At 41.8% G+C, this 26664-nt stretch overlaps 1 protein-coding gene across 1 annotated transcript in view; it reads right to left on the bottom strand.

Annotated features, from left to right (window-relative positions):
- The window catches only part of LOC126481227 (nephrin-like), a 667514-nt gene extending 641644 nt beyond the window's left edge, over positions 1-25870 (bottom strand). Inside the window, exon 1 of the mRNA XM_050104833.1 lies at positions 25214-25870. Coding sequence (XP_049960790.1) covers positions 25214-25343 — 130 coding nt within the window. The 5' untranslated portion in view covers positions 25344-25870. The remainder of the gene's footprint in view (positions 1-25213) is intronic.
- Between the last annotated feature and the right edge of the window lie 794 nt (positions 25871-26664).

The raw sequence follows: 26664 nt of genomic DNA, 5'->3' as shown, positions 1-26664 counted from the left end.
CATTTGTCGAAAATTTTTACCACCTTGTGTGTACTTATTTTATGAACTGACATCTTCACTCTAGTTTATTTTCTTTCACAACACACCACTAAAACTTGAAATCGGAAAATCCGATTTCATACAGTTTGTTTGCAGGCGCGACTCCGGTTCGTCGTAATTCACTGGAATAAGCTGCGTCCTTATAGAGAAGAATCTGTAAAATTAGCTGTGCAACCGACTGTTCAGAAGAGCACGAGCGACGAAACGAATTTGAAAGGTTGCAGAGGATAATTCAGGCAGTGAAGTTTAACGAGGTGCGCGCGAATGAGGTATTTCTTGCAGCTGGCGGCGGTCGCGTTGTGAGCAGAGGAGAGGGTCTCTGCGGAAGGGCCCACTAAGAAGGGCTTTTCCTTTCCGCGCTCGCCGTATTAGGCTCCGGAGGGCCAGACAGGTAGAGTACTGGCGGGGCAGCAGGAAACGCGCAAAAGTGCTGCAAGGCGCGTCCGGTGCTTACTGCAGCGCGAGGGGGGAGGGAGGAGGTGGGTGGCGGAGGGTATTCTGGACGCGCGATGAGGGCGGAAGAGCCGCGGGCCGGCTCATTCACGCTTCTGCCATTGAGCACCGCCTCTGCTCTGCCCCCGGGGGCTGCGAGCGGCACGCACAGTGGCGGGCGGGCGCGCTGCACAACTGCGAGTACACACGTCAAGATTATCTCGCAGACTGTTCTCCGTATCGGCTCGCTCTCAACTTAACTTCCGGAAGTCCTCACGTAAAAGTCTGCTGTACGCAATCGTAGAGGCGGAACAAAAGGCCAGAGCGCTTTGTGTGCAGCAAAGTTCAGGTAATCATAATGAGGAAACTCAACTTCAGAGCAGCTGCGTCCGCTCCGCGAAGCAGCTGTTACAGATCTCATTCGAATACGAGTATGATGGTGGCCGTTTCTTAATTACGACAAAGCAAAACGTCTGGAAATGGCCACTAATGTAATACGCTATGCAACTATATCTTGATTACAGTGGTAGACAGAGTTGGCTACATATACACTGTATTAAACTGCACATTTATTGTTGGTCACTTAGCTTCGGCGCGCCATTTTTAGCGAGTTACTGAGGAGGAATAAGATGCGTTACTTTTTGATCGTCAACTCGAAGGATGGTTTGACCTGGTATCCATTCTCTTCGCTTCCCAGCTACTCTCTTCAGTTCAACGTAACTACTGTATCCCACTTCAGGACGATGATGACAACTGACAAACAAAAATATAAATCTGCGCACGAATCGATGTGAAATGCAACTCTCGGTATGATGTCGAACGTTTCAGTTGACGAATTTAACGAAAATTTGACCAGTACATGGCTCTGCAAGCGTTAGAATACGCACAGCAAGGGAGGCGTGGTACACGGCTGTCTCTTAGTTTGCGTCCGAGAGGCCCTACCTAACCATGGAAAGTCGCATGCTGTTGGCAAATCTCTTTCATAAGAACTATGATTGTGTGCCAGTAGTCCAGCTAAGGTTCGATAGGCTCAAGGGTTTGAAAAACGGCATTCGTCTGACGTCTGCTAATGAACTGGAGAAAATGATTACAAAAATCGAAAAAACAAGTTCTTTGAAGTGCAGTGTGGTAGAGGGAGGAAAGTAGATGATTCGACGTCTGTTGAAGATGTGGGCACAGCATTGCACGAGGGACTGCAAGCATGCAGTGCACGGGGAATGCCCGAACATTGGACATGCCTGCTTGCACGGTGTATAAAGCGCTACGAAACATCCTGCATTGATATCGATGAAGAATCACCCACGTTCAGGAGTTGCTTCCTGTTGACCCGCCGTCAAGACATTCGCTCTGGAATATCTTGCTCTCATGGAAGTAGACGATAAATGACCATTTACACCTTGAAGGACATGTCAATACGCAGAATTTGAGGATATGGGCAACAGAGAATCTGCACATAACACTTCATTCTACAGGAGGTGATCGTGTCGTGCGTGTTGACGACGTCGCTTATCGTAGGGCAGTATTTTTTCGAAGAGATGAGTCCTGTGAGTCCTATTATCCGTAGCATCACAACGCTATGGGAGTCTTTTGCGCACCGTCATTCCTACACTTAAACAGCTAGGATGTGTCGGTATAGTCATTTTGTGGAAGATGGCGCTACTCCGACCGTTGTGCAGTCAGTGAAGAAGCTGATGCAGAGGCATTTCGGAAATGCTAGAATTATCAGCTGTCGTTTCCCTATAGCCTGGTCGTCCACATTACCTGATATAATTCAGTTGACTTCTGGCTGTGGGGTGATAAGATGTGGTGTACAGTACTGCAATTACGAATGTAGCTAAACTGAAGGCGTGTACTGCGCAAAGCATTTTGAACGTGAGCCTCGAGATGCTGTGATCTGTTATGGTTCAAATGGCTCTGAGCACTATGTGACTTAACTTCTGAGGTCATCAGTCCCCTAGAACTTAGAACTACTTAAACCTAACTAACCTAAAGACATCACACACATCCATACCCAAGGCAGGATTCGTACCTGCGACCGTAGCGGTCACACGGTTCCAAACCGAAGCGCCTAGAACCGCACGGCCACATCAGCCGGCCGATCTGTTATGGAAATGTTGTTTCTCGATCTCAGCTTATGGCAAAAAACGGTGGACGGTATATTGACACGTCTTGCGCCAGTCTCACGCCAATTAAAAACCTATTTAATTTTGTTTTTTTTCTGAGGTTCTTGGCCTCATTACAATTAAAAAACCGATGTCACCTTGCTTTTCATCCGGTTTTTGGCCACAGACATTTAAAAACCGTTGTTATTTTGCATTTAATGCCCTTTTTGGCCTAAGAACAACTAAAACCAATTTTTAGCGTCTGGTGTACTAGGATACTGCCGTGGTGGGTGGGCTTACCAATCTAACAGTGTCACAACAGCTGCTGGCAGAGAATCAGAAAATCTGAGAATATTGTTTACCTTTTCAGTTGTTGATTTTATTGAGCTCAATTACAACATTTGCATCGTCAGCAAAGAGAAGCAATGCTTCTTCTTAGATATGTAATGAAAGATCTTTTATGTATAACAAGTGTGGACGCAGTATCGGTCACTGTGATACACCTGCAGTGATTACTCTCTTTTATGAAGCTACTGTTTCGTTGCACACACTCCCTGGGTTTCATAACGTAACAGTTTGTATCCTTTCAGCTATACTGGATGAAAACAAGTTATCGTCGGGGCTACTGATATCATGATATTATAGCTTCTGTAGGAGAAGCCTGTGAACTGCACGATGAAATGCTTCTGACATTAGGCCGTATTTTGTCCTTTAAATTTTGTGTAATGTGACTGTAAGTTGGAAAATAGCGTATTATGTTGAAAACCTTTTGAAATCAAAATTGAGAATGTGTATCTTATTTTGAGAGAGCTGTGTTATGTGAGCTGTGTTATGCTTCTTACATACGACATTTTTAGCAGTATCTTTCAAAAAGAGGTATGTAGGGAGGCTGGTCGGTAATTAATAATATCTGTCTTACTACCTTTGCTACAATAACACTTGCCCTCCAATTGAACGCCGTAACAAACCAAACTATATATTAGATGCAGTGATACTGCACTGCTTTTCCATGTTCTATCTCTATCTCTCTCCCTCTCTCTCCCTCTCTCTGTCTCTCTCTCTCTCTCTCTCTCTCTCTCTCTCTCTCTCTCTCCCTCTCTCTCTCTCTCCCTCTCTCCCTCTCTCTCTGCTTCTGTGATCAAGTGTACCGAAAATCTAAAGGATGATCGAGATGTATCGGCGTATTATTTCTTGTCGGTGCATGGGCCTACATGGTCTGTGCCTAAATCTGGCCTGTTAGAAAGCCTATTGGAGAAGATTGTTGGCCAAGGTAGTATCTCAGACAACCTTGGTAAATCGTAATGAATATAAAAGTCTACAGAAACGATAAATAATGTGAGTGATCTTAGCTATATTGGAGGGGTTCAACGAAAACATATTGTACGCAGTCTATACGTTGCCTTATATTCTGTGTTCGGTGCGAAAGATTTTCCATTGCTCTCTAAGGTTGAATAATACGTTACATTTATTTTGAATCCGGTAACTAATGACGCGTCCCCATATGTAGACGTATGATTGTCTGATTCAGGTCTTCATTTCAGCGTAGCTGCTCCATCCCATATCATAGAGGACGTGCCTCATGTGCTCATATCCAGACGTGCCTATACGATTCTTTCGTTCTGCCATCCCTTGAGCTACTGTTTTCAGAAACGACTCCTGTTGTAATTTGTGGCCAAACGTTACGTTATGTTCTTAATTAGACACTTTATTCTCGTTGAAACGTTATAGTGGCTCTGCTTCTTACTCGCACAATAGACGTAATTTTTTTTGTTGCCGATTACACAAAACCTGCAACCCAAGAATAATGGTGGGTCGTATTAAACCCAATTTAATTATTGTACTCCCACCTCCTCTCTCTCTCACCATAAAATTGCGGTGCTGGTAAATGAGCTACAATTTACTGGAGCGTTTTTCTACCTTGTTTTACTCTTTTTCATGGAGGACCTCTTTGTTTTACATCTCACATATCGTCCTCAGTCATGTGACTCCAGATTTTATGGGTAAGTTACCTACGTGGGAGTGCATTACTGTTCTCCCAATGCAGATTAATTCTCACAATATAGTATTTCACTCCTCAGATGAACAGTGGCTTCCGATGGTAACTGCTATGGAAAGACAGTGAAAAGTGACACTGGAATATTCGTACCATTATCTTATGGACCAATCAAATGTTGAACATTTTACTATCAAAAGTGCTGTCAGCATTCATAACCTACATTAATGCAAATGCAGCAAACCGACGCAACCATATCATAACAACTCTTTCAAGTCACGTAACGCGTACGCAAGGCATGTAACAGCTGTGATGAAAGGAAACACTTGGAGGAATCTGTGCACAGCAAGTAAGGGAAGCTACTCTTGTAAGCGATTTTGATTCCGAATATTTTGCTATTTCTTGTCGGCTTAGAATAAGTGTTGCAGAGATGTCGACGCTGGTCGCTTGTTCGAATGTATCGGAAGTATATGAATGTGAGGCAAAGGTTGGTAGAGTAATGCGTCTGTTACTTACATAAAAAAAAATATTTCGTGCTCTCTAAATTATAACAGGCTGCAGTATAAGGCGAGAGCGAGAACAGAGAACGGTGCTAGAAAACCCGCAAATATTTCGGAGCACGCTGTTCATTCCATACGGTTGCAGATATGCTTCACTTCACAGCCGCTGACCCGTCCTGTATGCGTGGCGAACAGCTCCGTCTGTTACGACAGCAGTGAGTACACAAACAATTGAAACGAGTCGGCCGGTCACACAATTAGTGCTTCCTGTTAACTTCACGTTGATGGTTGCCTTATGATACTCTTTAGTCGAGTGAAAGCACTGGAGTCATCTTCTGGAAGTACAGATTCCTGTCCGACCATCCAGAGTAAAGGTTTTTGTAATTTCCGAACATAAATTAACCCATTTCTTCCCAATGTTGCGTGCACTAACACGAAGTTTAACTTCAGAGAAAGCAGTCAAAATTAACTTATTATACAAAACTCATCATGCATGTGCTAGATGGCATGCAAATTTCTCTGTCTTCGGTTCACATGTACCACAATTACACTAACGCTTTGTGAAAAAAATAAATTACTGAAAACTTCCTGTTTCGCGTACGTAACGCTATGAAGAAATGATTTAGTTGGTTTGCAAAGTAAACAACCGATTTCCTTCTCATACAGCATCCTGACAGAGCTTCTGCTTTACTTCTAATTGCGTCATCGCCGACGGTACGTTAGATTTAATCCTCTTCCCAACCACATGTGTACCTGCACGTCCTGGTGCTTGCCCAGTGGTTGTAATATTACTACTTACCATTAACATCTCTTTTTGGTTGGTGTCTTCTCTCTTACTTTTAGTGTTTTTCCGGAACGTTATGGATAATCCCATTTGATCAGTGACGTAATCGATCATGCCACTTGATCCGTAACGTAATGGGTAACGCTACTTGATCAGTCTCTTATTACGCAAGTTTCAGAAAAATATGGATGAATAAATGTCATAGGTCCTGATTAGACGTTTATCAACATTCTGAAACACCGCGTGCTGGTGGTCGGTTCATAGCTCACAAATCAACTCCAGATAACGTGTTGGAATTCTGACATTTGCAGACGAGACCAATAACGCATAATAGAACATTGGTGCTTTATCCACGGGTGTCTGGTCTGGGAAGGAGCTTCCATTATTGATAGGCTATCAGTACTTAGAGGGTAGATGATGTTGTAACGTTCCCGTATTCAGCATTTCATAGTAATGAAATGGATATTGCCACTTAATCAGTCTCGTATTACACAGGTTTGATAAACACTTCATGTCATATCTTCTAACTTGCCACTTATTAACTCTCTAAAATCCAGTATGCTGGTGATTAGTTCACAATTCACAAATCAGTACCGGATAACATGCTGAATTCGGTAGATGAATTGTTGTTGTTGTTGTTGATGTGGTCTTCAGTCCTGAGACTGGTTTGATGCAGCTCTCCATGCTACCCTATCCAGTGCAAGTTTCTTCATCTCCCAGTACCTACTGCAACCTACATCCTTCTGAATCTGCGTAGTGTATTCATCTCTTGGTCTCCCTCTACGATTTTTACCCTCCACGCTGCCCTCCAATGCTAAATTTGTGATCCCTTGATGCCTCAGAACATGTCCTACCAATCGATCCCTTCTTCTCGTCAAGTTGTGCCACAAACTCCTCTTCTCTCCAATTCTATTCAATACCTTCTCATTAGTTATGTGATCTACCCATCTAAGCTTCAGCATTCTTCTGTAGCACCACATTTCGAAAGCTTCTATTCTCTTCTTGTCTAAGCTATTTATCGTCCATGCTTCACTTCCATACATGGCTACACTCCATACAAATACTTTCAGAAACGACTTCCTGACACTTAAATCTATACTCGATGTTAACAAATTTCTCTTCTTCAGAAACGCTTTCCTTGCCATTGCCAGTCTACGTTTTATATCTTCTCTACTTCGACCATCATCAGTTATTTTGCTCCCCAAATAGCAAAACTCCTTTACTACTTTAAGTGTCTCGTTTCCTAATCTTATTCCCTCAGCATCTCCCGACTTAATTCGACTACATTCCATTACCCTCGTTTTGCTTTTGTTGATGTTCATCATTCCGCGAAATATAAGTTGGCGTCAGTAAAATTGTACAGCAGTCAGTCTCAAATGCTGGTTCTCTAAATTTCCTCAGTAGCGATTCACGAAAAGAACGCCTCCTTTCCCCTGGAGACTCCCACCCGAGTTCCTGGAGCATTTCCGTAACACTCGCGTGATGATCAAACCTACCAGTATCAAATCTAGCAGCCAGCCTCTAAATTGCTTCTATGTCCTCCCTCAATCCGATCTGAAAGGTATCCCAAACGCTCGAGCAGTACTCAAGAATAGGTCGTATTAGTATTTATAAGCGGTCTCCTTTACAGATGAACCACATCTTCCCAAAATTCTACCAATGAACCGAAGACGATTACCCACCTTCCCCACAACTGCCATTACACGCTTGTCCCACTTCATATCGCTCTGCAATGTTACGCCCAAATATTTAATCGACGTGACTGTGTCAAGCGCTACACTACTAATGGAGTATTCAAATACTACAGGATTCTTTTTGCTAATCATCTGCGTTAATTTACATTTATCTATATTTAGAGTTAGCTGACATTCTTTACACCAATCACAAATCCTGTCCAAGTCATCTTCTATCCTCCTACAGTCACTCAACGACGACACCTTCCCGTACACCACAGCATTATCAGCAAATAGCTGCACGTTGCTATCCACTCTATCCAAAAGATCATTTATGTAGATAGAAAACAACAGCGGACCTATCACACTTCCCTGGGGCACTCCAGATGATACCCTCACCTCCGTTGAACACTCACCATCGAGGACAACGTCGTGGGTTCTATTACTTAAGAAGTCTTCGAGCCACTCACATACTTGGGAACCAATCCCATAGTTAGGAGTCTGCAGTGGGGCATCGAGTCAAAGACTTTCCGGAAGTCAAGGAATATGGCGTCTGTCTGATATCCTTCATCCATGGTTCGCAAGATATCACGTGAAAAAAGCGCGAGTTGCGTTTCGCAGGAGCGATGCTTTCTAAACCCGTGCTGATGCATGGACAGCATCTTCTCTGTCTCAAGGAAATTCATTATATTCGAACTGAGAATATGTTCGAGAATCCTGCAGCAAACCGATGTTAAGGATATTGGTCTGTAATTTTGAGGATCCGTCCTTCTACCCTTCTTATGTACAGGCGTCACCTGCGCTTTTTTTCCAGTCGCTTGGGACTTTACGTTGGGCAAGGGATTCGCGATAAATGCAAGCTAAGTAAGGAGCCAATGCAGTAGAGTACTCTCTGTAAAACCGAATTGGAATGCCTTCAGGACCTGGCGATTTATTTATTTACGAGGGCAGTTCAATAAGTAATGCAACACATTTTTTTTCTCGGCCAATTTTAGTTGAAAAAACCGGAAATTTCTTGTGGAATATTTTCAAACATTCCCGCTTCGTCTCGTATAGTTTCATTGACTTCCGACAGGTGGCAGCGCTGTACGGAGCTGTTAAAATGGCGTCTGTAACGGATGTGCGTTGCAAACAACGGGCAGTGATCGAGTTTCTTTTGGCGGAAAACCAGGGCATCTCAGATATTCATAGGCGCTTGCAGAATGTCTACGGTGTTCTGGCAGTGGACAAAAGCACGGTGAGTCGTTGGGCAAAGCGTGTGTCATCATCGCCGCAAGGTCAAGCAAGACTGTCTGATCTCCCGCGTGCGGGCCGGCCGTGCACAGCTGTGACTCCTGCAGTGGCGGAGGGTGCAAACACACTCGTTCGAGATGATCGACGGATCACCATCAAACAACTCTGTACTCAACTTGACATCTCTGTTGGTAGTGCTGTCACAATTGTTCACCAGTTGGGATATTCAAAGGTTTGTTCCCGCTGGGTCCCTCGTTGTCTAACCGAACACCATAAAGAGCAAAGGAGAACCATCTGTGCGGAATTGCTTGCTCGTCATGTGGCTGAGGATGACAATTTCTTGTCAAAGATTGTTACAGGCGATGAAACATGGGTTCATCACTTCGAACCTGAAACAAAACGGCAATCAATGGAGTGGCGCCACACCCACTCCCCTACCAAGAAAAAGTTTAAAGCCATACTCTCAGCCGGTAAAGTCGTGGTTACAGTCTTCTGGGACGCTGAAGGTGTTATTCTGTTCGATGTCCTTCCCCATGGTCAAACGATCAACTCTGAAGTGTATTGTGCTACTCTTCAGAAATTGAAGAAACGACTTCAGCGTGTTCGTAGGCACAAAAATCTGAACGAACTTCTCCTTCTTCATGACAACGCAAGACCTCACACAAGTCTTCGCACCCGAGAGGAGCTCACAAATCTTCAGTGGACTGTTCTTCCTCATGCACCCTACAGCCCCGATCTCGCACCGTCGGATTTCCATATGTTTGGCCCAATGAAGGACGCAATCCGTGGGAGGCACTACGCGGATGATGAAGAAGTTATTGATGCAGTACGACGGTGGCTCCGACATCGACCAGTGGAATGGTACCTTGCGGGCATACAGGCCCTCATTTCAAGGTGGCGTAAGGCCGTAGCATTGAATGGAGATTACGTTGAAAAATAGTGTTGTGTACCTAAAAGATTGGGGAATAACCTGGTGTATTTCAATGCTGAATAAAACAACCCCTGTTTCAGAAAAAAAAATGTGTTGCATTACTTATTGAACTGCCCTCGTACAACCCATTCAGCTGCTTCACAACTCCAGGGATGTCTAAGTCCTCCATACGGGAATCTGTACGAGACTCAAACGGCGGTATGTTTGTATGATCCTCCTGCTTGAAAGATTTCTCAAATGCTAAATTTAAAATTTCCACCTTGTCCGGATACATCTGATCAGATAGTGTATAAGGAAGAGCGCTGACAGTCTATTTGATAGGACATTTAAATGCACTGAAAACATTACCGGTCTTTTTAATCGTTGGGCACTGCTTATGTAATCACCTCAGATTGCTCGCGGTAAGAAAGTGTTTATTTTACTGCCAGTTCTTTGATCTTTCCTGGAAGATATAATAGTATGGGCCTCTGATTGATTTGTGTGTATGTGTGCGTGTGTGTGTGTGTGTGTGTGTGTGAGAGAGAGAGAGAGAGAGAGAGAGAGAGAGAGAGAGGGAGATGGAGGATTGCTGTCCTTTACTTAGACAACGGTGGCACATTCTTAGTAAGCGAATTTCCCTTACTCGTACGATGTGCATCAACATGGATGCTGTTCGTGTAGATCGACACCAAGAGCATCTCGGAGCGGCCTCAAGTAAGAGTCACGTGCATTATACATCAGGAGGCCGCATGCCCTCCTTTCTCTCTCCACGTGTCTGGCCGTAACTGGTCCGGAATGTATAAGCGGAAACGAGTGATTTTTCCACCGGGCCCGCAAGAGATATTGCTCAATTTCGGAGCGTCTGGAGATAGCCCGGGGCCTTGGCAGCAGAGGGCGCTGCTCCCCTGCCCCGCTCAAGGTCGCCTGCCGACGCTGCTTGGGCGCGGATGCAAATCGCTATCAGCAAACAGGCTCTGTACTGAAGGTTGTCTCGTAACACCGCTCGTACCTTAGTTAAATTCCTATGTTTGTTTGCTATTTACATGTATGTGCTGTCATAACCGTCGTGGCTTCTAGACAGCCTAGTAGTCGTAACATAAAAATAAATTCAATTACAATCACCCAGCAGTGGAAAGGCATTCGTACTGGATGAGATACCTTTTCGACTGTATAGTGATTATGCAGAAAAACTTACTCCACTTCTATCAGCATATTATCGTAGGTCGCTGGTGCAGCGAAGGTAAGAAGCGAACGTCGGTCGCGTCTTCAAGAAAGATCGTCGAAAGAATGGCTCAAATGGCTCTGAGCACTATGGGACTCAACTGCTGTGGTCATCAGTCCCCTAGAACTTAGAACTACTTAAACCTAACTAACCTAAGGACATCACATACACCCATGCCCGAGGCAGGATTCGAACCTGCGACCGTAGCAACAGCGCGGCTCCGGACTGGAGCGCCTAGAACCGCACGGCCACCGCGGCCGGCCGATCGTCGAAAGAATACACATAGTTGCGCGCCTATAAAGCTATCGTCAGTTTATTGTAAAAGTGCGGAACCCGCTTTATAGTGAGCGTTATAATGTGTTCGACAACGAAACTCTTATTTACAAAAACTGACGTTGTATCGGAACACAGTTCACTCTGACAAAGCGCCATCTTAGAAGAAACTCAATTCCTTTATTATCGTATTGCATTCCACACTGGGTGTTTCAGGAGGCATCATCAATATCCAGTGATATGACAGGCACCCTCATTCGAAGTAAAAAACTTCGAATGGACATACGCTCTATTCCAAATGATGGCACGCACGTGTTTGTCTTACCCATCCAACCAGTTTCACGTTTTAGTCCAGCCCAATCTACCTCGTTGCTCTCAGCCGCTTTGCTCCGAATACCTTTCTGCCATATGAGTAGGAGTGCGCCAAAAATTGAACCCTGTTGGATTCACTTCGTGGTTTCTACCCAGTCACTAAAACTTCCTACCTCCTCAACGTCATTTGAATTATTCGGCACAACTTTTTGCATTATCTTTGTTAAGGATGATTCAAACCAGTCGTGTGTAAAGTCAAGCATCAAATGCTCTAAATGTGTTCTATCTAAGAAACCGTGGTGCATAAGAAGTTTTTTGCCTCAAACGAGCGGTCCTGTCATATCCCTGAAGACTTACCATTCCCCTACGACATCCTGTCGTTATTGGATTGAATATGAGGTAATTGAGTATCGTACCAGCAGGTAAAGCTCAACAAGATCAAATATTCTGGACTGTTAAGCCGCCTCATTTTCCTATTCAGTTTCCTCTCCACAGTCGACGTTTCGAGCCTTGTGCTGGGATCTTCTTCAGGAGTTTCTGCTATTACCGGTTAGCTAAACACTGATTATTCACCTAGATAAATCTAATTCATCCGTGAAAGCACTGCCTTACAAAACTCATGTTCGATCTGTTCATGAGTATTGGTCATCCATATATAGTCTTTACCACTTTGGATTAAGGGAAGAGATAAGATCCAACGAAGTGCATTGCGTTTTGTAGTGGGATGATTCAGTAGGTGCGAGAGCGTTACAATGCTCAACAAATTCCAGTGGTGGACGCTTCGAGAGAAGATTCGGGTATCATATTACTTTCTCCCATATATGCCTCGAGAAATTACCACGTCGAGAAAATTACGGAAATTAGAGCTCACGCAACTTTTATCGTTCTTCCCGTGTATCCTTCACGAATGTTAAGAGGATAGGGATATAAAGAGAGAGGTATCGGAAGCACTTTCTGCTATACATCGTAAGCTGTCAGAGTATAGATATTGATACAGATGTGGAAATATGTCACGAATCATGTAAGGATGCGTAATTAAAACCTGGAAATTATTTTTCTTCATCTTCTTAAAATATTATTATTGAAAGTAATAACAAAAGGAAGAAGAACGGAAGAATCAAGAGAGGAATGGAAGTTGATTACGGTCACAGCCCATCTGACATCCACGTGGGATTTATTACAAAACATAAAGTTATAGAAAAATCAGTACGACTAACAAAATGTATAACGAAACCCTGAAAGAAGAGGAATACGATTTTCATAAGATGCTGAAGGAGATGAATACTGATGCCAAAAACTTCACAGAAACAGTTAAACATATTGCATCTGAAGTAGTAAAGTACGCACAGGTTGTGGAATAGTAAATGTGAAGAGGCACTTAGACAAAAAATAAAGCTTGGAACAGCTGGTGTAGCAGAAAAACAAACAGTAATTTAAAAATGTGTCTGTTTGAGAAGAAGCGTGCAGATAATTATTAGGGCACAAAAGATGTTCTTTGAAAAGGAGCAGTTTAAAAGTATAGAGGAAACTTTATAAAAAATAAGAGATTTTTACAAAACATACAATTGCTATGCTTCAAGAAAAAAAGTGCAAAACATGCACTTAACAATGACGGAAACTAAGTTATTGGCGGCTTATTTCGAAAAGCTATTGAACTGAGAAACATCGGCCACACAACTGAAATTCCATAGTAATATTCCAAATGAAAATTCAAAACCACCAAGCATCGATATGATTAAAACTTACATAAACAATTAAAACACAACAAAGTCCCAATGAAGATGGGCTCATAGGAAAAATTCTAAAAGCTAGTGGAGGTCTAGGTGTCACACTAATAAAAGAAATGCTATATAATATCTGGGACACTGAGTTTCAGAATGTGACAGGTCTCCCTCATTCACACACTTCAGAAGAAAGGGCACAAAAGATATACCCGTGATTACAGAGGAAGTTCATTACTATCATTAGAACACAAAATCTTTTCTGGGCACATTATCTCTTCAATTAGATAAACAAATTGGAGTGACTAAAGCTGGAATTAAGAATAACAGATCCTGTCGAGAACAAATTCAAAGCCCTAAACAAATAATTAAGTATATTAAACTATCAAATAAAAAGGTAGCGTTAATATTCGTTGAGTTTGAAAAGGCATAGGATTCAACAGGCAGAGAATACCTTCGCAAAATCCAAATGGAATTTGCAGTACGTACGAAAACTCTGGAACTAGCTAAATAAACGCCTAAGAAGACAGTATCTAACCATAAATTTCTTGGAACAACTTCTAGTCCCTTCCAAATTGTATTAGGAGTCAGATTAGGGGGTGATTTTGTCACCTTTATTATTTAGGGGGGAAAAACAAAAAGTTAATAACTACATAAAGCTGTGTAAATCGGAAAAAGCAGTAATTTGTTTGACCTTTGCAGACGATCTCTTAACAATAGAAGGAACATCAGAGTCTGCAAAGAAAAAGTTCAGAACTCTGAAGGAAACAGCCGAGAATCCGGGTCTATAGATATCATTTGAAACGACAGAATACGTGATCTATGAAAGTATCTCATTAAGAATTTTAAAAATCAAGTACAGCAACATTAACAAGATAGAAACTTTTAATGTTGTTGTTGTGGTCTTCAGTCCTGAGACTGATTTGATGCAGATCTCCATGCTACTCTATCCTGTGCAAGCTTCTTCATCTCCCAGTACCTACTGCAACCTACATCCTTCTGAATCTGCTTGGTGTATTCACCTCTTGGTCTCCCTCTACGATTTTTACCCTCCACGCTGCCCTCCAATGCTAAATTTGTGATCCCTTGATGCCTCAGAACATGTCCTACCAATCGATCCCTTCTTCTAGTCAAGTTGTGCCCCAAACTTCTCCCCAATTCTATTCAATACCTCCTCATTAGTTATGTGATCTACCAATCTAATCTTCAGCATTCTTCTGTAGCACCACATTTCGAAAGCTTCTATTCTCTTCTTCTCTAAGCTACTTATCGTCCATGTTTCACTTCCATACATGGCTACAAACCATACAAATACTTTCAGAAACGACTTCCTGACACTTAAATCTATACTCGATGTCAACAAATTTCTCTTCTTCAGAAACGCTTTCCTTGCCATTGCCAGTCTACATTTTATATCCTCTCTACTTCGACCATCATCAGTTATTTTGCTCTCCAGATAGCAAACCTCCTTTACTACTTTAAGTGTCTTATTTCCTTATCTAATACCCTCAGCATCTCCAGACTTAATTCGACTACATTCCATTACCCTCGTTTTGCTTTTGTTGATGTTCATCATTCCGTTCAACTGCTCTTCCAAGTCCTTTGCTGTCTCTGACAGAATTACAACGTCATCAGCGAACCTCAAGGTTTTTATTTCTTCTCCTTGGATTTTGATACCTACTCCGAAATTTTCTTTTGTTTCCTTCACTGCTTGCTCAATATACGGATTGAAGAGGCTACAACCCTGTCTCAGTCCCTTCCCAACCACTGCTTCCCTTTCATGCCCGTCGACTCTTATAACTGCCATTTGGTTTCTGTACAAATTGTAAATAGCCTTTCGCTCCCTGTATTTTACCCCAGCCACCTTCAGAATCTGGGTGAAAATATAGACGTAAAAAACAATTAAAACCAGGAACGAAGGAATGAAAAGAGTAGGCCTATATATGAAAACGAGAAATCTAAAAAAATATTTTTCTAAAGGTGTTAAATAATGGTTGTTGTAATTTAAACCTACTAAAAAACACCCACATGGGTTTAAAAGGAAACCATTTAAAAACTCATCAAAAACCAATAAAACCCAACTAAATTAAATTACTAAAATTTGATTAACATCCAAAGTATACATAGTTAGCCTTACACAAATGAAAAAGAGTCATTATATTTATCGACGGAAAATATTTATTGTCACAAGAATTAATCTTGTGTTTTCCCGTTTCTTGCAATGTAAGAAATACAGCAAAATAACTTTAACACTTCCAGAAAAAGAAAAAATTAACGTGAAGTAGAATCGTAATGACTGTAAAGTACAATTTATTACTTTTTGAAAGCATGCAGAAAGGAATAGATCTGGACTAATATAGATCTGGACTAGTTTCTAGGGTCTTTTCTCTCGTGAATTATTTCTTCATTTTGGCCAAACAGGCCAGTGGGTGGAGGAGATTCTATCAATGTATGCAACGCAAGAAACGATGCACTAAGAACGTAGTTGTAACAAAGGGTTAGTGTTCTGAATAAATCAATCATAGGGATTTAAACTGAACTACTCAACCATCACTACGAAAATAAAAAATTCAAAAAGCTCATAAAACCCAATATCGCGCGCTGGTTGTTTTCTTTTAAATACGCAGGTTGCTCTCAACCCTTTATAATGCAGTTGTGAAACCAGACGTCCGTTAAGAAATGGAAGTACTGCTTTTATCCGGACTCAAAAGGGCGTTAGAATATTTGGAAATGATAGAGAGAACACTCCTGTGAAAAATAGTAGGACCAGTCAAGAAAAACAGACGGCAATTTGGTTTAGAGACAAAATATTCAAATATGCTCATTCCACCATAAAATAATAGATCAGTAGAATTATAACAGAATACTAGACTAAAATAATAGAAGCGATCAGGTAAAGACATGCTACAATCATCTATGGATGTCTAGAGGGAGAGATGGAAGACAGATTAACAAAGGAGATCGACACGTTCTTCCAAAACAAGAAAACAGACAAAGAAAGTGTGTAGGGAGGCAAGACAAAGAATGACTTAGAAGAAATGTGGATCGAACAGAAGACCTCACTCAGGAATGACAAACTGAGACTAGGACTGAAGACATTCAAAGGCCTTCAGGTAACTAAAACAGAAAAACTTATTCTCTGATGGTCATATGAGAGGAAAAGCGCACATTCTGAGAACATGAAAGAGTTTTGGAGAAAGATGGATGATAAGAAAAATAAACGTTTGTACTGACATGGTTCGTAGTTGGCCTGCAACGAATTTGAGGAAGTAGTATATGTAGGAGAAGTATGATATTGCAAAGTGCCGGTGACTGATGTGCTCGCTCTGCACAGCTTCTTCTCTTGGTGCTTCCAAGTTTAGAGTTTATCAATGACTTTGCATCGTGCCTATGAAAAAGTCTAATAACAGAAGTAAATCAATAAACTTTTTCGACAGTAATATTAATATATTCCCAAAAAATTTTAATTTATGTGGCGCCTAATAGAATGGTTGTATTTGTTCAGGAAATGTACGATAGTAGTGCAGTAATTAAAGAGATGAAATAGGAGTTGGTAGTCATTAGTGCGTAGATTATGTATGATCTAGTATCTATATCTTACGTGACGTCTAGTTTTGTGCCTTAGTCTTTGGCCATAGGCGTATTTTTCTGTCACGTTTCATTTCCTGTTGTGTGGAGCATCATCGCGTTCGATCATCAAAATTGCAGACATGTACTGCAACATGGACGAATGTATTCAGTGTTTTACTTGTACAAATAGGCTAAACAGTGTAACAAAATCCCAGAATGCAGATGTCACCAGAGAAGTAAACACAAGCCTGGAAAGACTGCAGTTCTAACGTTTTAATTTGGACCACAGCCTCAGTCCTTTGTGATCTGTCCTTGTAAGCCGAGCTGAATACTGAGCCACTTCGCTCTGAAATCGACAGCGTATAAATGTGAAATGAATAACTAAAACTGAGCGGATGAACAAAAAGAAAGGGGAACGTTAAAAACTAAATTATTTTTGTCGTGATATGTAATATCAAAAGGAAATGTTTAGAAGAAAAGAAAAGAAATGAGTAACATAGTCTGTTATAAAGGAAAGCCATGTAGTCCTCTATTTCTTTTAAATGAAACACTTTGAATGTAAAGCGTCTTGCAGTTTTGATTTTTCGTTTGTCGAGGTGGTCGACACAGAACGAGGCATTTGGTTAGTCACTGTGGGCAGCTGTAGGCGAAAGAGCTGCTGAATGTTGGATGAGGTGTAAGTGCCTTTCGTCCCTTCTAGCTGATTGCCAATGTGCGTTCGATGTCCAATAAATTATGGTCCCAGTATCGCGAGTTGCAAGCCTTTGCCAATTACAGAATTCCAGCGGTCGTCGTATTTTATTCGGAATCCAGTTCTAGTTCGCCGTCTCCAAACTCGTTTCATCACGACGTTCGAAAACCATTCGTTCATCTTGCGATCCGATGCTCACGTAGCTGTGCGTTTATTTTTGTAAGAGAGGATACAAATATTGCTTTCACAGTGAAGTGTTTGGTATTCCCTCACTCTGCAAAGATGATATTCGTCATGTTAGTTTCAAAAGTTTGCCATGAATTGGGCTGGAGATTTACTGAAAATACAAGAAACTTTCATAGCGATAAGGATATAGGAAAACAATGGATTGTTAAATCATGAGTAACACTTGGTATTTAACGAACTTGTAATATTATAGGGAGTAAATTGGATTACGTAAACATGTATTCAGTAATCGTGTAGCACTCTTAAGTAGGAGAATTCAGTCCTTGAGAAGGTAATTTACAAATTAGGGAGATTGATTATGTCTTCTGTTTCAATCTGGCCTTTATTAATGACATGTAAAAATTACGTCTTACTAAGCAGTCATACGATGACGACGTATTCAGAGTTCTTACAAATTGATTATTGGCTTGAACTGAAAACGGTTACTTTGGCTGCAATAGTAGACAAAATTTCAATATGGCGAACAAAGTACGTATTGTAACAGTCGGGTGAAACACTTCTCATTTAAATTCTAACAAACATATTGATGGAACATTGAAAGAAAAAGATTTGTTAAGATTCTATTTTCAGTAACGTTGGAAAGGAAGATCCGGATTTTAATGTAGTTGCCAAATTATCTCTCATTACTGTTGATTTTAACACTCGACAAGTTTTTCAGTACATACGTAACTCAATAATACTGCAAACCGATTTAAAAAGGTGTCTCGCCCTGGAAGCCGCTACACATTGCCCTTGTGTCGACCTATACAATATCCGTGTTGATCCACAACGTACGAAACGGTAACCACTACGCCCCGTCAGTCCCATTCGGACAGAATTAGCTCAAAAAGGACATGTACTAAGTTACTATCTGTGTCTAAAGTCATCTTGAGCAGTCTCCACTCCCCCACCACCCACCCTCCTCTCACCGCGCATTGGCACACACACAAACACACTCTGTATGAGTCAACACATTAATCTCTAATAAAGTGTAAAATTTGTTTTTACTACGACACGAAGTGTGTAAGAATGATATATTAAACAAAACATAATAAAATTAAACTCTAATTTCACAAACCTGCACGACCAGAAAGTGGTAAGCACTGAAATTTGTGATATAAAATCTGACAATTTATCATTAGGGTATAATGAAACGTGGGTAGCAGGTAATATTTTCCTGACAACGATCCCCATGGGGTCTAGTGTAACATCAGCTGTCATATAACAACGACATAATGAAGACGAAGCCGAAACAATAAAGAAGCAACGAACGAAGGACAGCAGTTGTAAGACATAGGACTGCTTCATATTCGAGAGGAGGGTGATTCATATTCCCGTCAGGCCATCCAGCTGTAGGTATTTCGTGATTTCCCTAAGTCATATACGTGGATTGTTCCTTTGACACGCTCAATTTTTTTCAGAGGTAGCAAAGGAACTGATGACGAAGTGGCATAGTATTCATGCGTGTTCCAACACATGTTTATTTTTTGAGGAAAAATTTAAACATTTAATAGAAATAAAAGGAACAGCTATGGGAATATCAAGATCTCAGATGGTAAGCACTTAGTGAACAAAGAAAGTGAAAGGAATAGGTGGAGGGTCAATATAAAGGCGATAAACGTCAAGACACGATTATGGAAACAGAAGAGGAGGCAGATGAAGACGAGACAGAAGATACACTACTGCCAGAGGAGTCTGATAGAACACTGAAAGATCTAAGCTGAAATATGGCTCCATGAGTAGATGATATTCCATCAGAATTATAGAGGTCCTTCAGAGAGCGAATCATGACAACACTTTTCCACCTGGTATGTAAGATGTAGGAGACACGTAAAATGCCCTAAACTTTGAGAATAATGTAATAAACACAATTTCAAAGAACGCACGTTCTAACAGGTGCGAATGTTACCGACCCAGCAGTTTAATAAATTAAGGGTCAAAACATAAACAAGAATTACTTAGAGAAGAGTAGGAAGACTGGTATAAGCCGACCTCGGGTAAGATCAGTTTGATTTCCAGAGATATGTAAAAACACGTGAGAAAAAATGACCATACGACTTCTCTTAGAACAGCAATATTTTAACATCTAACGTAAGTTTAAGTGTTAGCAAGTATTTTACAAAAGTATTTATCTGAAGCTTAGTCTTGTACGAAAAGAAACTTGCACAAATTACAGTACAAAGACAAGTATAGAAACTTTTGGAATATGGTACTATAGTTTAGTGCTGAATATTAGATGGGTAGATCGGATAAGTGATGAAGGGGAACGACACCCTACTGGGGAAAAAATATGGCACAATGCGACTAAAAGAAGAGACCCGCTGAGTGGACACATCCTGAGGCACCAAGCAACAGGCATTTCAGTTGTACGTGGTAGTGAGTGTGTGTGTGCGTGGGGGGGGGGGGGGGGGGGGGGAGCAGGGAGGGAGGGGCGGAGGTAGAAATTGTAGAGGGAGACCAGGGACTGACTGCAATTAACAGGTTTAACTGGATGTAGGTTGCAGTAGCTATGAAAAGATCATGATGCTAGCATAGGATGGCGCACCAAACCAGTCTTCAGAGAGAAGGAGACGACAACAACGCATAAAAGATAGATTTTCTGCGGTGGTAAATAGATAAATGCCATAAAAATACGGAAACTGTCTTTCCATCTACAACATTTGGTCATAAAACATTTATAGTCAAGTATTTGAACAAATTACTACAAATAAGCAAAAGATAATGAAATCTAAAGGCAGAAATAAAACTTTATCTAAACTTTTAACGACAGTAACAAATTTCACACTTATCCAGTTTACCATAAAGTTATTACTTTCATGAAGGGGCTGTCTGTAGGGATGGACACGAATCGGTTCTCTGAGTACCCACTTAACTGTCTAGGGTTCAGTCACTGAAGTGAAAAAATGAACTTTTCACTTTGCCTTTATTCTTCATTTATCCTGTGAAAATAGTTGGATGCACGACTAACATAGAAACGCGTACAAAGGCGTGCAACCAGCTGAAAATGTTCCTTGTAGAGCTGCTCCAGATGTACCGGCTTACAACAGACAGTCCTAATGCAGCTAGGTACACTGCCGTGAAAGTGACAACGACAGAGATAGTAAGATCGAAATTTACATGGTATTCCATATGAAGTCAGCTGGTAAATGCACTACAATAACTGCAGCAACTATCTGCTTTTCGGTTCCTTGGTTTTAGTTTACGTTTCGCCGCATTAGTGCTAAGCAGACGATGAAACACAAAAAAAACTGCATTTAAAGCAAGTGTGATAATAACACCTGGCGACGGGCAACGCTTCTCGTCGCTTAACCTACTCGTTAGCTTTGTTTGCGACTGGAAACGCTCGACTGTGTCATCAGCAAGCCCTTCAGAGGTAATTAGATTTTCGTTATTGTCACAGAATATAATGAACTCTTTGTCTAATTATCAATAATAGCTTCAATTTTGCGTAAACTAATTACTATGGATAATCCATGTTCGGAACCGATATTGGGTTTTGAGCACGCTTGTTAAACGTTAATTCAGTTTCTAAACACGTGAATTTTTCAAAGCACTGAGGGTGCGTGTTTCCAAACAAAGTCGGTCAGCGGCATCCTCTGAAAATATGATTACATCATCGCATTGGCAAAATCACGCAGTGTAATATAAGACTTTCGGGTATACAATGGAATACGTCGTCAAGAATTTTTTTAGATCTGTAGTGCTGCAACACGTTTATATAAATGCGACATCATTAGTACGTGGGTAGATAACAACGATACTGTGAGGTCTACTTACGTGTGTCGATGACATACAAATAAACCACCATATCATGATAAATTATGTATTAACAAGCACGCTATATAAATGACATTATAATGAAGAGAAAAATGTAAAACAATATTTAATATTGCTTTTACTGAAGGAAAACTAAAGAAGAAGAAAAAGTTGATGGTGACGTTGTTCAAAACAGTACCTGCGTTGTAGCTTATTCAGATAGAACATGATTTCATTACAGTTACTCATGATCTTTATCTCACAGGATTCCTCAGTGATTCCATTGATCGCAGTTCTTTCATTTCATTTATTGGATCATAAATTACACCAACACTGTAGGCTAGAAACACATTTCCTCTTAATCGGAATTCACGATTGACAACTAAACTCTTGTACGTATAGCCCGCATCTCGTGGTCGTGCGGTAGCGTTCTCGCTTCTCACGCCCGGGTTCCCGGGTTCGATTCCCGGCGGGGTCAGGGATTTTCTCTGCCTCGTGATGGCTGGGTGTTGTGTGCTGTCCTTAGGTTAGTTAGGTTTAAGTAGTTCTACGTTCTAGGGGACTTATGACCACAGCAGTTGAGTCCCATAGTGCTCAGAGCCATTTGAACCATCTTGTACGTATATGTTCCTTCGGAGCCGGAGATTCCCTCGTAACATTTGGAGTTAATTGAATGTTCCCCGTTCCGAAAGGTTACCAGACTGCCGGATCAGAGTCTCAACCTATCCGCCTTTTTGGTCAGTTCTCATATCAGATTGGCGTCATATGCCCGTATTGCACTGTCACAGTTCTCTGACAAGTCTTTCTCCACGCTATAGTACAATAAAGGTACCTCCAATACACCGTCAAAGATTTTATAAAAAATCTATTATTAAAGATATTTTCGACAGTTCTCTTTTACAGCGTAATACACGCCTAAAGCATTATCGACAGAATTCGGAAAAGGAAGGCGAGAAGCTGTGTCAGAATGGAACCTTGGGAGTGTCCATAAGGCATTCTGATATGGGACCTCAATGAACTCAATTGCATTGGCCTGATTCGTGGAGAAATAAACTTCATGTTCAGTGAACAATAGTTTCAGATGCATTCTCTTCCAAAGGAAGAGAATCAGCTATTACTTTCACATGACTTTCCACCCCTCCCCCTGCCCCTACCACGCCCACTCTTTTTCAAACAGGAATTTGCATTACGGAGGAATCAACGCCGCTCTGACGGATTCATTTCCATATGATACTATAAGAAGAAGCATTTTTCGTCAAATACAACTTTTACAAAATTAAAAAAAATGCAACGAAAGAAAGAATCTAAGGGATCTACTTAAATAAATTTATGTAGATGAGTAGCAAAATTATTTCTAACATGCCTTATATATAATAACTATCACTGAGCAGCTGCTAGCTAATATGTTTCTGTTCTGTGTTGCTGGTGCCTCGCGGTGACAGGAGGGGGAAGTAGAAGGGGAATGGGGAGGGCGAGGATGGTGGGAGAGAGGGAATGGAGGCTAGGGGAAGGGATGGAATGCTCACTCGAAAGTGAAATCTTCCGGGTAACTGAGCATTCTGTACGTGCTATCGTTTGATAAACTGAATATTGCGGCTCACCTGCTAGTTATCATTCCCAAATGAAAGTTGGAGATTACGAGTTCTGTTCAGTTGAAACTTAATTACGTGGTTAGAACATAACATTGAAGATTATGCCTTGACTTTTCAGTAAATAGCAAGTATCACGCAGTTTCATCTGAAACGTCGTCGTTGTAAGTCACCACTGCGAAACAGGCTTGCTTTTTGTAATTAAAGGTATTTGATTTAAAGTTGCGGGGATAACACCGAATCCTGAAAGTGGTAGGAAGGAACATCAAGACCAGAAATCCAGAATTAGTCGTCCCCAAGGGACCTGGAATTGTTTTCGGTAGTTGAAAGGGGACCTCACCACCGGAGGGACAAGCACTTGTCGCAGACCCAGACTCCCACAAAGGTGCAGACACAGCGGTACGAAGGCAAATATTTAGGTAGGTTATCCGGCCCAGGTGGCGCCGTCCGCTAGCGGCCAGACAGCGTACTCACTCACTCACACACACACACACACACACACACACACACACACTCACGCACACGCACACACGCATGCTGTAAATCCTCAGATGTCGCAGGCGCCGCTGTTAGATTGAACTCCAGTCCCTAATTAACGGTGTCCAGCCTGTGACAAATTTCGACCCGAAAGGAAAATGAGCTTTTTGGATCAAACAGAATGAGAGGGTCCTCTTTTAATTAGGACATCTCTCAAAGAGCCCGGAACCCTTTTTCATCTCTCCTCTCCTTTCTCGCAACATCCTGTCACGGACATCGGTTGTGTTTACGTATCATTAGTGCATCGGTCTTAGTACCTAATGGCAGACAAAACTGCACTTAATCACTTAATGGCTACGCACAAACGTGTAAATATTTTTCAAGGAAAACAAGACTACGAAATTTTTGCCAGTTTTGGTGTCTGTGGTGTCTGGAAAAACATCATCAACCTGCGACATTTATTGTATCCCTCTCCACCTCCCCCCCCCCCTCTTCCCTCATCTCACCCCCTCGTTCTCTTCCTCTTTCTCTCTCTCTCTAGATCGAAAGCTATTATAGATCGAAAATGTTGTCAGTACACTCTCATAGGGGCTTTTGTTTATATATGATAATGTTTTATTTTTCTATAGATACCAATAGTCACTGCCGTAGCTCAACTGAATGATATAAAACGTAATAACTCTTCAGTTTCATACAGAAAAATAAAAAATTAATGTCGAAAAAAGAAGGTCATCAACGGCAAACCTAGTTAAATGACGAGTATTCGATGACGAGCTAGTACGTGACATGTGTTCAATATTTTCAGTCGGAGGATCGTTTTGGTCAAAGGATAACATTTCAGAAGCGAATACTGTCTGCCAGCGTCATTTATAATTAATTGCTGGTTACGCGTACCAGCAGATGACCTTTACAGAGTAATTCGGATTTCATTACATGGCCATGTTTCAGTATTTACTGGTTCGCAAAATCTAATGAAACCAGGACGACAGTATGAAAGCAATCATTATTGCTGTCATCGTTATGGAGTCGCATTGAGGCAGCTGAAATGTAATAAAGTGGTGAACAGTTTTACGGTAGCGGGCAGTATGTGTTATTACATGATGGCTCGTCCAATGAATTTCGTACTTTAATTTCATTGAACAAAATACTGGTATCCGACCGAAACTGAGGCATATTAGAAAAATAGCATCTGGGGAGAAGAAGTTCCGCTTTCGTGTGAATGATATAACTAATACTATTTCCGCATCCAAATGGACACTGTAGTGCTATATACGATTTAGCTAAAATCGTTGCCAAACGTGTCTGAATATGACAATATAATAAGGTCACATGTCAAAGGTTTCAGAAATAATATACAGCACGGACATGTACTCAGGAATCTGAGTCCGTATTAGTTTACTTGTTGCAGAATCTGTTGGGTAAATAACATCAGGACGTAGCACAATAAACAACAATAAAGGTCTGTCATAACTGCTCGTATTACGTGTTGAAAGCTGTTCCAATCACTGGCAGTTGTGAATTTTTGTGTGTTGCAGTCTGGAAAGGCGTACAACCACAAAGTACACGATGAAACATGATGTCTCTGAAGGAAAAATTGTTTATATTAGTGGCACAGTGCAACCTTCGGTTAACATAACAAGCAGTGGGCACGGAAACAGAGTTTGCGAAGATAAAATCTGCAGCAACCTCGTGGTCGCTATGAATCACTCACCGGTCTCCTCTTCCGTAACCCTCGACGCAGCAGCACTGCAGCAAAACAGCAAACCGATGCTGAAGACCCACCGCCATCTCATTCTTGCGTGACGGTCGGTAGCTAACAACCTCATTGCGTATTTTTTCATCACCAGCAAAATCAGTCTAAATTTACGGCACTCATAGACAGCATATCATTTGTTTTTATTTTGAAATAACACAGCTATTTTGATAAGTGTACGATGGGAAATATTTACCCGAACATGATACGGATGAAAGTGTGTCATTTCATGCATTGCACACTAGGTCAAAACCCATCAGTTGTTGATGCCAAACGAAACGTGCGAAGTGATATTATTGTCTGTATTCAGATACTGTTATCTATGTAAGTGATCGTAGGATTGGGATGGAGATGTAGGGAACGTTTTTCTTTGGGAATGATGCACATCACGTTGTCAATCACCATGTGTATTTGAGAGGAAAGTGTTCCTAATTTTCGTGACAACTTGTCATTATCGGTCAGAGCACTGCTGCCGGTTCCACAGTTACCGCCCTGGGGCTCACACATATTGTACGAATGTCTGGGTGCGTTGCGGGACTGCAGTTGCTCCCTCTCTGTCTATTGCACAGCGGCGTCGCACCACCGAATCCACTCGACGCGCGCACCTCTCGGCGCGGAGGCGATGCGGTTACTGGCGGGGCTCGCCGGATTCGGTAGCTCGGACGCGCCGCCACTGCACGAGTGCTGACGAGTGCTGCCGATCTGGCCCGAACGAGTGCCGCCCCGAGGCGGCTTTCGGGGCTACCGAGAGGTCCCGAAGAAACCGGCGTGATGTGTTCGCCTCGTTCCTCCTCTGCACTCTGTCCGTGCTCCTTCGAGACGATGCATTCTAGCTGCCGCCAGGACACGTATACACTCGGGGGCCTTGTCTGGTGACACCTACTCGCAGAGAAGTGACCAGCAGATGAGATAACGCCTGCAGGGTACAACTCTATACATTTTTCTGTACCAGAAAGAAAGGAAACGCGTAATTCTACCACAACTATCATAGAATGGTAATACAGCAGTTGCAGGGGTTTTCGTTACCTCATATCACCGCTGCAGCAAATACAGAAAGGTGTTCGTGGCTCTCCACAGCGTACCAGCGAGAAAAGGAGCCAAGATGTGGTACAGTAGTTAAATACCGAACGGGCTGGCTCAGACGTCAGCGTGCATGACGCACTTTCGGGAGGGTAACGGTTCAAATAGATTATTCTACGAGATTTAGATTTTCTATGGTTTCTCTAGCTCACTCCAGGCCAATATCAAGATGGTTTCTTAGATGAGGACACGGCCGATTTCCTTCCCCATCACTCCGTAATTTTAGCTTGCTCACCGTATCTAGTGTCCACGCTGTCGATGGAACTTTTCTGTAGCTCAATTAGTCAGACAATAAAATCAGCCCCGCATCGTATGATCTTGCCAAAATG

This window comes from Schistocerca serialis, chromosome 5, assembly GCF_023864345.2.
Source record: "Schistocerca serialis cubense isolate TAMUIC-IGC-003099 chromosome 5, iqSchSeri2.2, whole genome shotgun sequence".
Taxonomy (NCBI): Eukaryota; Metazoa; Arthropoda; class Insecta; order Orthoptera; family Acrididae; genus Schistocerca; species Schistocerca serialis.
The sequence above is the reverse complement of the archived record's forward strand: the minus strand, read 5'-3'. Positions and strand labels throughout refer to the sequence as shown.